Genomic DNA, 15,481 nt, shown 5'->3' with positions numbered 1-15,481 from the left:
GGCTGGTTGCCCACAGGGGCTCTGTAGTTGGCACCTAGCTTGTCTACAGTGGCCTTCCGTCGGCCTGCGTCAGATGCGGCCACCCATTGGAGACATAGCGACATTGCCTATGGGACTGTCCACATGCGCAGCAGATTTGGCTGAGGATTCTGCGCATTTTGGCCCCCCTCTCTCTAGAGGGCATGTATACGTGGGGAGCCGCTACTTGGTCGACTTCGTCAGGGCCTGCTCTGGGATACGAGACGGAGCAGGACAGCCAGGCCATCAGATTCATTCGGGGCCAGCCTCGCCTTGTTCCTTCACCGGATTTCTCGTCCGCCGACTGGACACAGGAGAGGGATCTACAATGGGAGCTCCTCAGTAGCCTCACCATATGGTTCACCTAGAGAGCCCGTTGTTTCAAGGCCTTTGAGGGGAGACTGGAGCCACCAGCAGAGAATGTTCGAAGTATCTGGCAGGAGTTGATTCACACCTTGCGAGGACAGTATGACCGCATCCGAGGCGACTCGGATCGAGCGATCTTGCGGCGCCAGGCCTTTCACACCACTTTGCGCAGCGGCCCCTTCTATACTCTACATGCGGGTACCCCCGATGGCACTACAGGCCACCTGTTTGGATTTTCCCCCCTCCTATTGTATGATATAGCCTCTCAGTTATTTGTACTTGTATTTGCACTTTTTTGCACCTAGGGAGAGTCTCCCTAGCTGCCTTGATTGCATCTCTGCTCTGCCTTCTTATGAGCAAGAGAGGGTTTTGTAGCCCAGTGGGTGTTATTTTTATAACTAATGAAAGGATCTTTTCTCGAAAAAAAAAGAAACACCCAGTATAGTATTTTAGGTGATTGTATACATCCCTCTCAGGGACCTCTTGTAAATACAATTGATTTTGGCAATATAATGGATTCTTCTTTGTATACTGCTTTCCATTGTGTATTGATTCCACTTTCTTCATTTCTCATACCTTCTATGGATGTTAATGAATTAAGTGTATTTGAAAGCAAAGAATTACAGAAGATACTTGATTCGTTTCAAGATGTATTTCCTAAGGAATTGTCATCGGGCTTACCACTTGAAAGGGCAGTAGATCATCGTATTGACCTGATCCCTGGTGCTCACCCTGTTAGTATTCCACCTTACAGGATGAGCCAAGCTGAGGAAGATGAGTTGGCCAAACAACTTGAAGATTATTTGAGGATGGGCCAGATCCGTCCAAGTAAATTACCTTGGGGTGCACCTGTGTTGCTTAGGAGAAAGAAGGACAACACCTGGAGAATGTGTATTGATTACAAGAGATTGAACAAGCTGACAATTAAGAACCGTTATCCTCTCCCTAGATCAAATGACCTGATTGACCGGATAGCCGGAGCGAAATATTTCATGAAGATAGATTTACGTACTGGCTATCACCAGATAATGAAAGGCATGTTGAAAGAACCGCCTTTCGGACTAGGTATGGCCGTTATGAGTTTCTCGTATTACCTTTTGGATTAGCCAATGCTCCAGTCACTTTTCAGCAGATGATGAACGATCTTTTTCGTGAACATTTGGGAAAATTTGTGGTTGTGTTCCTAGATGATACTTTGATATATAGTCGTACTCTTGAGGATCACGTTAGACACCTCACGATTGTCTTAACTATTTGAAGACAGAATCGGCTATATGCTAAATTAAGTAAATGTGAGTTTTTCATGATAGACATCATTTACTTGGGACACAAGATCACTAGAGATGGATTGAGCATTGACTATGACCGAGTTCAGAAGGTTCTGGCCTGGCCTATACCGCGAACAGTGAAACAACTTCGTTCTTCTCGGTTTTGTTGTTTTTCTTCGGAAATCTGTGCAAGAGTACTCTCAGCTCACACTACCGATGACCGACTTATTGAAAGGTCGTGGACGTAAGTCAAATCAGCCTATCACTTGGAATAACAATCTGGATATGGCCTTCAGACTTTTGAAAGATAAAGTCAAGGAAGCACCTATCTTAGCATTACCCAATCCTAGTCAGCCTTCTGTTCTTGAAACTGATGCCAGTGACTATGCCATCGGGGCTGCTCTATTTCAAGATGGTAGACCTGTTGCTTTTGAAAGTAAAAAGCTAGACGACACTCAATCTCGTTGGCCAATCCTTGAGAAGGAGCTTTATGCTGTGATTCACGCTCTCAAGGTTTGGAGACACTATTTATATGGCTCCAAGTTTGTGGTATTGACTGATCATTAGTCAATCAAGTATGTGTGTGATGCGAATGATTTGAGAGGAAGGAAAGCTTGATGGGCTGAATTAATGCAAGATTTTGATTTTGAGATTCGTTATAGAAAAGGGTCCATGAATAGTGTTGTAGATGCGCTTAGTCGAATTAGAGAGGTGAATACTTTGTCGTTCATCGAGATTTCTACTGACTTATTTCAGTCATTGAGAGGGTTTTGCAAGACTGATAGTTATTTTGGTCCATTTTGGCAGAAGATCCAGGACGAGAGCTCATTGATTGACCAAGACTCGATGATTGAGCAGCCTACCATTCAGGGTGCAGGAGGCCAGTGGATGATTCGGAATGGTTTACTATTCCGTAATGACAAAATTTGTGTACCACAGATCCCGGACATTAGGTCCAAGATTCTTAAGGAGTGTCACGATGCCCCTTCTGCTAGACACCCTGGGGTACACAAGACATTATCGTTAGTGAAACACACTTTTTATTGGCCAAAGATGAAAGGGTATGTAGAAGATTATATTCTCAAGTGTCAAGTTTGTCAAGCAAATAAAGCTGAACGCTTTAGACAGGCTGGGTTGTTGCATCCTTTGCAAATCCCAAGTAATAAATGGGAAAGTATTTTCATGGATTTTATTACCGGATTGCCAAGAACACATCAAGGCCATGATTCTATTTGGGTTGTGGTAGATCGCTTGACAAAAATGGCTAGATTTTTACCAACCCGGAAGACCATTATAGCTACACAATTAGCAAGGCAGTTTATCGAGCAATTGTTTAGACTGTACGGGTTACCACAGGACATAGTCAGTGATAGGGACTCTAAGTTTACGAGTGATTTTTGAAAACTTGTTTTTGAGAAGTTGGAAATAACTTTGAATTTGAGTTCCTCATATCATCCTCTCAATCTGATCGCCAGACTGAAAGAGTGAATCAAATTTTGGAGGATATGCTTCGAGCATATGTATCCAAAAGGCAGAGTTCATGGGAGGATTATCTTCCTATGTTAGAATTTGCATATAACAGTACTAAGCATACAAGTACAGGTTTTAGTTATTTCATGCTTATGTATGGTTTTCAACTAGATCACCTGTAACAGTGGGATTCTCAAGACTTCAGCATGATGCAGCACGTAATTTTTTGCAAGATATGGAAGAAATGTTACAAGTTGCGAAATCTATTAGAAGTGCTCAAGACTGAGACATATTTTATTCTAATAGACATTGTCACCCAGAGAATTCACTGAAGGCACGATGGTGTATTTGCGAGTTCCAAAAGATTCCGAGACTTTACGGACAGGTCGATCTCTGAAATTATCCCCTAGATATTGTGGACCATTTTGTATTACACGACGGATTGGTTCAATTGCATATGAATTGGATTTGCCTTATCATGTGAAAGTTCATCCTGTATTTCATGTCAGTAGACTTAAGAAGTACTAGGTGGAACAGAGTAGTTAGTTACCCCTCAAGAAATCATAGATGTCGAGGACATGACATTTGTTCCACATGAACCTGAAAAGATTCTTGGATTTCATGAAAGAAGATTGCGTAATATGCTTATCACGCAATACAAGATCAAGTGGAAGGATCGTGTTGAGGAGGACGCTACATGGGAGACATTGACTACTCTTCAGCGAGATTACCCTGGCTTTTTAGTGAGCTCAAGAGTGAGCTCTTAGAGGAAGGGGAGTATGTCATGTGCACAGTGTGTATCTACCGTGTGCTACACGCACACAAGACTAGCTTCGAGGTTTGGGGAAGCTTGGAGCTAGGCAAGCTGATTGGCGAGCTAAGTTAGGATAGACTAACGGGCGGGCACCCAAGTATGGATGGGCGGGCACCCAAGTGTGGACGCCCGATGACCGGCCAAGAGCCTATAAAAGGGTGGCCAAGGTTAGTCATTAGTCATATAGAGTCTCGCGTGTCTTTGTGAGAGCTCTATGGTCTGGAGCCTGGATCTAGTGCAGACGTGCACCTGCTTTATGCAGCCGAGGCCGGCAGCAGTCTCGAGGCCCGCAAGGGTAGCTTCGTGGCGGTATGGGACGTCACGAGGTAGAGATTGGTCGGTACGTTCATCTAGTTAGCTCAGCTCGTGGCTCGGTGGAGACAGCCAAGACTTGTGGGCTTGCCCACGGCTATCAAGGTTGGGAGGTGAGTCCGGCCTGCACCCCCGTCATGTTTGTTGGTTGTTTGCAGGTTTCGGGTCTTGTACCAAGAGCGTTCTACGAGGAGATCCTATGGGGATTTGACAGTGGGACCCGCCTCGGGGACATTAGAAGGGGGGTCCGCCACCGCAGGACCGCACTGACGTTGTGCCCACCAGTCTCTGAAGCAAGTACTGTGGGGGGGGGTCCTCCATCGGACTAGGCCCCGTTGGCTGCCTGCTGCTAGCGGGGATGAAACAGCTAGAAACGGGATCCTCGGGGCTCGCCCGGGAACCTGCACCGCCGTCGTACGACGGCATCAGCCGTCTGCGTCATCGTACCTCTTGCCATTCCCCAGAGCCAGGGGCACGCTGTTGACACGAGGACTTGTTAGGCAATCCATCCCCAGGGGAGGCGGGCTAAGAGGCGCCAGCGCATGGGGGCCGACGCTTGCTAGTAGTATCCTGAGAAACCAGCGAAGCGCAAGGCTGCTCTGGACGGGCATGCCTTTTGGGGCATGCACGCGCAAGATGTCCCATCTCCCTGCATATGAAACACTGGCCTGGGAGGCCAGAGTACTCCACCCTCTGGAAGACGGAGCCACCAGTGAGGAAAGGGAGCTCGATCTGGGACGGGAGGGCCTCCGGCGAAGGAACAATCACTCGAGCAAGGGGAGGCCCACTGCCCATGCCACCACGGAGGCTGCTGGGGGTGAAGTCTCTACCACCTGGCCAATGAGCTGCCCGAGCGCAGGAAGGATGGCCGGGAAAGCAGATAGTGACCGGGAATCCGTTGGCTCCAGCAAGAGGATCCGACGCCGGGTCAAAGCCATGAGTCCACCTCACCAGAAACACCCAAGCTGAGCGTAAGGCAGGGGGCTACAGGCTAGGACACGCTGGGCCGCCTCAGGGGAGTCGAACTCCAGCTGGTAATAACTGTGACCGAGTGGCTGGATGTCGGTAATCTTCCCGGTCTAGCCAAGGAGGCTGCCCTGGAGGAGATCCCGAAGAGTGCCACACGCCGGTCGATTGCCCACTATCTTGCAGACCAGGGAAGAGGCCTCCAAAACAGCAACTGAACTCGCGAGAACCTGTCTCTCATCATCAGATAAGCAGAGGCAAACGGAGGAGATAGACGGGGATGGTGGAGTGGCTTCCATGGAGTCCTCCTGAGGGAAGGTCCAGAGTCGTACTGAAAGCCTGAGAAGAACCCTGCAAAGAAAGCTGCGAACGAAGTGACCGACTGCCTCCTACAGGAAGCAGCCCGCCGTGGGAGAGTGGAGAAGACGGAGGAGCAGGCCGGAAATGCTCGAACACCACGAAGGGGGGGGGGGGGGAGGGGGGGGAGGAGGCGGTTGCTGGAGGTGCAGGCAGCGGCAGGGGGCAGGGACAGGCTCGCGAGCTCTTCACGTATGGTGTATTTTCTTTAGTTAATCGGAAGGTGTATATTACTACAGGAAAGACGAGAACTATAAATGCCATGGATAATCGAAATAGGGGAGACCATCCCTTATGTAGACCTCGTGTGCCACCCCATAGTTCCAGCCAAATGGAAATCTCCTCTTCCCCCCAACCCCAGAAAAAAATGATGGCCCTGCAACCCACAAAACTGTCCCTGGAAGCAGTCCTCAAATCCCAAACAATGTTCGTGGTGTGTGTACACTGCCCAAACATGTATGCTACCTATCTGGTTGTTGAGCCAGCCCTTCACAAAGCCATCGTGAGATCCTGTCCAGTGTCCAAACGCAGATGGATGGGGGGGGGGGTGCGTCTAGGCTGCTCAAACAAAGCTTTAGCTCTTAAAGGACCCTTAGCCATCCAGAATGAGGAAAAAAAACGCTGAGGTGGAGCAATAACCTCAATAACACGCATGGTATCTCTCATTAGGAGAAAGTCATAAGATCTTTGATGAGATTGAAGCTTCTTTATCTGTACGTCACAATACATATCTATGCCTGCTGTAGAGCTTTTCTATACTGCCCATCACTTCCCCACTCCACCATTGACCCTCTCAACTTGCTTTGACATAACAATATCTTTAGTTATGCATGAAAAGAATGACTCCCCCACATACCCAACTAAGTGTGAGAATTCTTCAATGCATTTAAACAATAAGAGCTCCAAGAACTCCAAGAACTGACATCACAAGTAGCCACTAATAAACAAAAGCCCTCTCCTAGGCTTTTGTTACTAATGTGTTCTTTGAGTTTTAAGTTAAGCTGGTTGTGCTGCCATGCAAGCGCCGTGTGAGGGCTCTGCTAACACTAACAGCCCCCGGGGTCTGTTTCAGGAAGTCTTGCAGCTAAGCATTAAGCTAACACATCTATTGATGTGTAAGCATACGCATACCCGGGTGTGTGAGTGCACGCCACACACACACACACACACACACACATTATTTCATGAATGTAACATTTACCTGCCTATTCTTTATTATTTGTGAATATGTACTCAATGCTTCTGAGAAAAGATTGCTCCTCTCATATTGGTATCCAAGGTTGAAACAAACCGAAAACGTCAGCTCAAAGTTCATTTGGTCTATCTGTACATAAGCAGAAATCGGTTATTGGAATGGTGGCCTCTTGTACCCACAAAAGTTTTAAAAAGGGTATGAAAATGTGAGGTTTTTCAATGAAAAACCTACCAGACCAGCTTGCTCACGATGTTTGCAAAGAAGTCTTTCTTTCTTCCCTGCCTCCTTGGCCTTTTCTAGGGCAGTGGTGTGATCCCCCTGTCAAAACACGTCACCACCTACACTCAACTGAGATCTACAGACCCTTTCACAAAGCCCACGTTCAATCCTTCGTTTTCGCCTCCCTCACATACAGAGAAAATGATTAATTGTGTCTTATAAATGATTCATTGAAGGACTTACAGTAAGATTTGCAGCTGCACTTTCTTCTAAGAGCTTGTGCACAAGCTGCTCCAGCTCTCTGACTTGCATTTCCGGGTTACCTTCATCTCTTCTTTGTGATAGAGGAGTCAAAGCACGCGACCCTTGGTTTAGAGGATCAAACTTGCTACCCTGTTAGGACACACCAAAATTGCAATCAACAAGAAAGAAGTTGTCATATCATGTCTATGTGTTAATTGATAGAATGATCTGAAAAAGTTTTTTGCTTTTGTATTATCATGAGTATAACTTCTTTTTGGCCCTTGATACAATAAGCTCTTCAAGCAGTATGGTCTCTACTGATTTGGGAGAAGAGGTGGAGGAGGGGGAGGGGGAGGGGGAGGGGGAGGGGGAGGGGGAGGGGGAGGGAAGGTGGGGAGGATGGTAAGGGGCCATATCAGTTTACATCCCAGTCTTGCTGTGGGGGATGACAGTTCATTATCACATGCACTCAAGGGATATTTATAAAATCCCTTACATGTAAATCTTGGCCTTATCAATCCAATAGAGGATGACATGCAAAATCAGCTCAAACAAAAATGGTCGTGAAGCTCCCCGGCTGCTAGTGCTGCGCCCCCCTGCTGCCTTTGCCCTCCTCTTCAAACCACCCACCCCCCCCCCCCCCTGCTAGAGAGGGAGAGCAAAGGAGAGAGAGAGACATTAGACAATGAACATCATGTTATGTAGCAAGAGGCTTTTACAATGGCAATATCAGCTAGCACATGGTGTAAACATGTGCCTGTCAAATAGGTTAGATGGATTACAAGTGAATATGGGAGGGCCCCTTTTATAGTGATGCTGGGAAGTTGGCCGGCTGCACCTTAGGAGCTGGCCGACAGCCCACGACCTACTAAATAGGAGAATAAAAGGATAAAGCCTCATAAATAGGCATTCCCCAAGTACACTGAGATGCACAATTTCTAACACCCCCTTTGCAGCTCATAGTGTGCAAGAGTTTGAAGAAGATAAGCTGATGAAGATGCAACCATGGATACTCCAGTATTGCGCAGTACTGGATACACCTTGGAAAGAGCACCTGCCAACCAGTTTCCTCGAAACAAAATGCTGCCATGAACAGCAAGGAACTTTGCTTGGCTCCAAATTACCACACGAGTGTGCAATGAACTCCAAGAATAAAATGATGAGCTGTTGGACACATCGCGCCCATTATCCCCCAACAGTGGACTACGAACGCATCACGTTGCAAAAATCTCGAACAATGAACTTGGAACTCATCCAGTCCATAATCTCTGCTACACCAAGCAATAGACTTGGAACACATCCAGTCCATAGCTTCAAAATAAACTTGTCTTGCCAGATATTTTTAATGCTTGGAACACTGACTCATGGATCCCATGCACCAGAAAATGGAGCTACTAACAGCCCCCTCTCCCGCCCACCACGAGCCTCCTCTAGCTGGAACCACATGGGGGAGAACTATTTGTATAACTATAGAAGTTGACCATCTAGGTCCTCCCTGGCTTTTGCAGCCTTGGGGACAGTGGAAGTATCAGAGTCATCATCCTGTATACGATCATTTTGCCCATCTTTGAAAACTTGGTCCTAGCCTGGGCTGTACCTTGGTCTTGCAATCCTTGGCCAAATGAACATGCTTTCCAAAAGAGTAGCAATGACACTGTCCTGTATGTTGCATTATAGCAAGTGCCTAATCCTGTCCACTAGGAGGGAACCTTACCTTCTCTTGAGAAACAAGGATAGATGCCTCCTCGAAGAGGGAACCCGTATCCACGGCAATAGCACACCTCTGTAAGCAAGCCTTTGTGCCACTAATGACCTGAACACTCCACAACCAATCTCGAACACTTCTCTAACGGAACAAGGTACGAGGAACAAACAGCCCCCTCTCAAAACTGAGAGAGAAAGAGGCTAGACAGTAGCAAATAGTCCACCAAAACTTGCTAGAAAACACCCACAAAGGAGGTAGATCTATCAAAGACTAGGCAAGTTGAAGATGCCACAAGTCTGTGGCACTGCACATATGAAGAAGAGAACCACAAACTGCTATTCCAGGGATCTAATCCAAACTCCAATACTATAAAAGCACACGACCAACAACCTCCTCTCAAGCGAAGGAAGGATTGAAACACCACCAGCAAGAGAACCTCCCCTACTACTCAATGCGGTGATCCTCAGGATGACTGGGTGGCACTGTGGCTGGAGATCATCCTTTAGCATGATGTCTTGAAACTCTGCTAGGAGTGTAATTGCCCTGAGTAGGGTTGAGCACAATCTTGTCACACACTTAAACTATCAATACTATTAAACAAGATGAAATGACACAAGACCAAATGAGATAGCAATGCTGAAATTCAAATGACACTGCAATAGGTCCGGAAAGGGCCAACCCCCCTTGTAATATGTTTGTATTATCAAGAATTTCTCAAGATACAAGCTTCATGGGCATCACATGCCAGATTTCCAATGGCATCCATGCAATGAAAACATTTGCAAACATGTTTTGTTGAAGTAGAGATTGATTCCATAGCTTTTGTCGAGAAGAACCTCACTCCCCAATCCCCAGAGTCTTGCAAGAAATTTTCATACCGCTGAATTTTCTAGTTTTGAGAGAAGAAACCAGCTTTTGATCAAGTTGTCGGCGATAGAAATGCTCCAAAGTATTTTCAGCATGTACATATCCAAGAGAAAGCAGCCGAAGAGAAGTCCCAAGGGCTGGACAATAGTGTAACACTCATTTGCTAGCTGCCCCAAGAGTTGGAAAAGCAAGAAACCATGCCAAAAGTATGCATATGGACTGGTTATGCTGAAAATTGCTCCCTTTTTCCTCCTCATGAAGTAGGCGCCAATTTCCCATGAAGGGAGGGAGATGATAAGCCTTTCCATAAATATTGTGGGTGGCCATTGGGCCACCTCAACAGGAGCCGCACCTCTCCCATAAGTGGAGAGGGTGCCCAATAAGCTATCCACACTCTTTTACTCAAAAGAGTACCTGATTTATGAGAGTTTGGCCGGCTGCCATCCAATAAGTGCCCAAACTCACTTATAACCTATCCGCCCAGTCTTTAATGAAGTGTGGATGCCTAAACTCGCTTATAAGTTGTCTAGCCATACGTTAATGAAGTGTGGACTTGCAGCACAATGAGCTAAAATACAAAAAAGCTTAAACAAAGAGTTCAGGGTCACACCTACCACTTGTCTACAGCCCACAAGCAAGGTCAGAATACAGATTCACGCGCACAATTCACGAGAGGGTGTCCCCTACCTGTAAACTAGACACACATATCTTGCAAGCAGTAAAACATTTCATGTGAAAATAGTTCCAGGCATGCAAGTATGCCATGCATAAGAATGTATTGATCAAATCTCCCTTTCATTTAGCTTGTAGTAGCAAGCGGTCATTCACGGCATAGACATTACATCCCCAGGCCAACCGGAATACTGTAATCTGGACATGGGCATGGACCAAAATCCCCAACCTCTCATATCCAACCTATTGGCCCTTGGTGTAGACATCACTCCCCTACCATGAGATGCTAGTTCACATGACCCTTGGCATAGACGCAAGTCTCCTACCCAAGGTGTCATGTCCGCACTATGGAGCCCCTCTATAGGTCCGGAAGCATAGAGAATGCCCAACTAGTGACAAGGAGACCATCCAATTTTTTTGGATAAACAGCCCACACTTTATCTTTTTGGAGACAAAGCATCGCCCCCCATCCTTCCCTTCGGTTAGATCCTTTCTACAGGCTTGGGATTTGTGGTGTTGCCACCAACCAGTGGAGATCGGTCGTTGGTGTTAGCTCAGCATGCCCAAGATGTGTAAGAGTTTCAGAGCCAGTCTACCATCGCTTATGGGAGTGCAGGAAATCACACCAGATTGGGACTGCGATAGCACCTCTCCTTGGAAGGATGAGGAGGGATGCTTACCTTTCTTTTGGTGCTATCATTTGGTTGACACAGCCCGGCCCACATCTCAAGTATGAGTGGAACAACAAGATCTGGTCATTCTGATCAGTCACGGAGTTATTCAACGATGCCTTGCAGCTTGGCACATTTGGAAGGCTACATGCACTAAGGCCATTGAGGGCACTTTTGATTTATGACATACACATTGCATTTGCAAGACTTGGAGTGATATCATCCACACCCTCATGGCCACTTAGGCCAAAATCCAAAGGCTACACAGAGAAAGTGCCGCCACTTTATGAGACCATATGGGATCATGGCATCTTTTTCATTGTCACTCATATGGGACCTTGTTGGCAGCACAAGGCACTTGATTGGTTGAGATTTCCCCCTTGTTTGGTTTGAAATCTCCCTTTTGTATATTTTTTCATACTCAATAGAAGTCTCTTTTCCGAGGGGGGGAAACCTTGGCCCTACAAAATACCCCTTTTTCATTTTTTTTTCCACAAGAAAGAGATCCTTCTACTAGTTTAAAAAGCAGCCCTAGATGTACATGCTCAGAACCCTCAAAGGAGGCAAAGAACAAACTGGGGAGGGGTGTTTCCCTCCATGGCTAGCCGCTCTCGGAAGGAAACTACCTCATAAACTGGCAGCTTGTAATGCCAAGTAATCTTGCAAGCCTGATCAGTGAGAAAGGAACCCGTGCACCATGTGTGTAGGAAGGCCTCTCGCCATCTACACATGCGATCTGACCTGCCTTGAAACTTCCCCCACTGACCACCAAGGGGTATGAACGATATCGGTCCAAATGGAGCTGATGGACTCAGCTGGAGGGGGTGAGAGTGCCCTTGCCCTTGATGGCCTCGCTACAACAGGCCCACCAAATATGCCATGCAGCTATGTTGCTAATGATCTCCCATCTCAGATTGGTGCTGCCCGGAGACCAGAGCTCACCTAATCTGTCAGGGTTGGGACTGTATCATTCTGCAATGACAGAGTCGAGGGGTCTGCCCCCCTGCTGTCTCCTCATATAAAAGAGTGGGGCCGGCCTCAATCTCCCAGTCAACTGCCCCCCAAGTGATAATACACGGCACAGACCGCACGTCACGTGTATGGGCGAAGGATCCTATGCCAAACCTGTTGCGTTTTGGGATAGTCCCAAAGACAATGCTGCTCTGTGACTCCGTGGAGTGGTTGCATCGAACGCACTGTGCCAACCGACCTCCAATGGGAAACCAAGTGCTGACTGCAAGGCTGCGGTGGGCTAACTGCCAGAGGAAGAGAGTGACCTTCCTAGACCAATAACTGTCCAACAGAAACTTCCAAAAATCTCTAAGGAAGTAGAAAGAGATGCCCTAGGATGCCCAGTGGTCCGGCTCCCTACGACCTTGCAAAGCAGGGAATTGGCCGCAAGGGAGCAACACTAGAAGCCAAGAGCTGGAGGTCTGCTTCGGAAAAATGGCAAGGGGCGTCGGCCTCGGTCAGGGATTTAATGAGTGGCGACATGGAGTCCTCCGCAATGGGTAAAGAACAGAGAAGCCGACTCTCGCTGAGTAAACAACCAACCCGAGCACTAGGACCTGTTTGGAGGGAGACGGGAGAGAGGGGGACGGATGGCGAAAACTCACGGATGGGCGAGGGCAGCGGTGAAGGGTGGGGGATATGCGAAGAAGGTGAGGGGCCAGCCACCCTGCCGCTCCGCATTCGTGCTCCCCTCCTCATTCACGCCCCATCTGCCTCGTTCGACCCCTTCTGCCTCCCTTCTCACACACCCCTCCGCCTCCGCCTTCTCCCAGCCATTTGCCCATCCCCATCCCCCCTTCTCATGCTGCTGTCTACCCTCAGGAGCAGGTAGGCAGCATGCAGGAGGAGGGGAAGGTGATGGCGAGCAGGTGTGCTCAGGAGGAGGGAGGCAGGGGGGGGTGTGCAAAGGAGGATGGGAGAAGGGCGATGGCAGAGGTGAGCAGGCAGGGGGGCCTCCAGCACATTGTCGCTGCTCAAGGGTGGCTTCCCCAAGCACAAACCCCACTGTAATACCCCTTTTTCTTTACAAACTTCCTTTATATTAACCTCTTTATGCTTTTAAGTGAGCAGTATGGTGACGTCTTAAAGGGATGTTTAGAGGGAAGAGGAGTGGAGGAAGGGGCGGGGTGTGCACTCCAATTTAAGGGCACATACAGTGACCCACACTTTCCTCAGGCAGGGGGTCCTGTGGTAAAGGTCCATAACTGTTATGCACATCAACATGCTCCTCAGAGTCTGCATCAGGGTTGTACCATGAGCACTGGGCCAGCCATTCAATATTTTAAAAACCCCATATATCATGTGCATTCAAAGGGTATTTATAAAACCCCTTACCTGTAAATCTTGGGCCTAAAAGATGACCCCCTTTTTCTTTTTCTTTTTTTTAAATCACTTAAACAGTTTCTGATGCAAATATCTTTCTTGTTCAAAAATTATAAAACCCCTTGTGTTGATCAACCTCAGGTGCTATCTTAAGTATTGTTAAGTGGACACCAGGCTGATTCTAAGAAAAAAATGTAAAAGTAAATCTTTTGAATTTCTGGTAGGATTAAGACATACAAAAAATAGAGATCTGAAACTCACCCTTGATGAATAGCCTGCTGCTCTCACGGCTGTCATGGGGCGGGATGCATCACCAGGGGTTCCGGACCGTGCTGACAGACTATTGGTTCTTCCAGTACTAGATGGCCTCCATAATGCCAATGCTTGAGGTGTAGGCGTCGGGTTTCGTACTTTCGCAGATGGACATCTTGGAGTCTCGGCAACAGTTTCGGCCTGCAATTCAAGGTTGCTACCACAAGGATCACACATTCCCTCATCATGAAACAATGCATCATCCCATAAGATGGCAGACTATATCTTACATCTACTCAAGGACAATCAAACTATTTTCTACAATAATCTAGAGATCAAAAGAGGCATCTAGAAAAGATGACCATGACAGTGGACAAAGGAGAACAAAGACCTTGGTACACAACAGCCCAAGACAATACTAAATGCATGGGAGGAAGTAAGCTCCTATGCTTTTTTTTAACCAAAGTTGAATCTCGAATATTATTCCCATTTATCAGAGACATGAACCAAAATTGGTTTGATTGCCTGCCAAATGAGCCTTGAAATCCATGGCCAGCGAGATAGTCAACTTGTCATCTATGGGATCTATTTACATGATCATGCCCCAAACGCAGTTTTAGAGTGAGAACACAGTCTGCCAAAAAATGAACAAGGAGTTCACTTAGGAAAGAAAGGAAGGTCTCAACGGTATGTAGGTGTCTCACCTTCCAAATATGCCATTGGAGTCTGCAAAAAATTGACAATGCATGTAGACAGACACCTTTTAACAGACATCTTTTAAAGATGAAATACATACAGCTATGATGCCTATGATCTCCAGGTTTCAATTCATACAGCTATGATGCTATGATCTCCAGGTTTGTATCTATACAGCCATGATGGCTCGGATCTTCAGGTTTGTATGAAGACAGCTATGATGCAATTAAGGCCAAGTTTTCATTTGCAAACCAAGCTCTCCACAAGCAACCCAAAAAATGAGCTGAAAAATAATTCATATCACTAAAAAACACTTAATCAAGTAAAGCAACTAAGTCTAATACGTTTGAAACACTACACCTAATATTAAAACAAAAAAACAAAAAAACCAAAAGAAAGTATGCACCTGGGAGCCTGAAGCAGAGGGTGGACGGCTGAGGCCAACAATGTGGTCATACACGGTGAACTCTCCTCTGCCAAAGGGCTCACTAATTTTGCGGTACTGGGAAAAAAAGAGAGAAAAAAACATGAAAAGGGATTATAAAGAAGGAAATGGGTTTGAGAGAAAAACAGTACATGGTGGTGTTGGTGCTTGTCGCCTGATGAGGTGAGGGGCCGCTCTTCTTCGTCGTTGTAGAGGTCATAGAGATCGTTGTATCGCATATTCCTGAAGTCCTTGGAGTCCTGGACATTGGAGGCGGCCCCAAACAGGCTCCTCAGCATACGAGCCATTGTGCCCTTGCCTCTCTCCAACCCCCGGCAAACTTCTTAAACAAGAAAAGTCCTAACGGAATGACATTTTAGCTTGGCCTTCTATTTATTAACTCATTTGCTTTCATTTAAGTGAAATTCTTGCTGATATGTCAATATCCAATGGTGTATTCTTTAAAAACAAAGCTTGCTGATTTGATGGCTAGGATTTATTTTCCCAAGACCCAAGACAGGCATACACAATGGGTTGATGCATTTCTATACGGGTTTTTACAAATCATCCCCACCTAAGCTTAGTGGTAGTGCTTGTGCCTCTTACAGTGGGTGTATTGGGTTTGCATGTGC

General features: G+C 46.8%; 1 protein-coding gene across 6 annotated transcripts in view; it reads right to left on the bottom strand.

Annotated features, from left to right (window-relative positions):
- The window catches only part of LOC147623065 (uncharacterized), a 66,996-nt gene extending 51,782 nt beyond the window's left edge, over nt 1-15,214 (bottom strand). For 4 of the 6 annotated variants that reach the window (XM_086821104.1, XM_086821106.1, XM_086821105.1 and 1 more), the window contains exons 1-6: nt 15,002-15,214; nt 14,832-14,927; nt 13,739-13,930; nt 7,229-7,378; nt 6,998-7,084; nt 6,773-6,895 (exon numbers count right to left, since the gene is read on the bottom strand). In XM_086821104.1, coding sequence (XP_086677230.1) covers nt 6,773-6,895; nt 6,998-7,084; nt 7,229-7,378; nt 13,739-13,930; nt 14,832-14,927; nt 15,002-15,157 — 804 coding nt within the window. In that variant the 5' untranslated portion in view covers nt 15,158-15,214. The remainder of the gene's footprint in view (nt 1-6,772; nt 6,896-6,997; nt 7,085-7,228; nt 7,379-13,738; nt 13,931-14,831; nt 14,928-15,001) is intronic. The other 2 variants (XM_086821107.1, XM_086821108.1) reach the window with 2 other exon arrangements.
- Nucleotides 15,215-15,481: the final 267 nt, after the last annotated feature.

This window comes from Cibotium barometz, chromosome 27, assembly GCF_041138505.1.
Source record: "Cibotium barometz isolate CiBa-2024 chromosome 27, ASM4113850v1, whole genome shotgun sequence".
In the NCBI taxonomy this organism is placed as follows: domain Eukaryota; kingdom Viridiplantae; phylum Streptophyta; class Polypodiopsida; order Cyatheales; family Cibotiaceae; genus Cibotium; species Cibotium barometz.
This window is presented reverse-complemented; position numbering and strand designations above follow the sequence as displayed.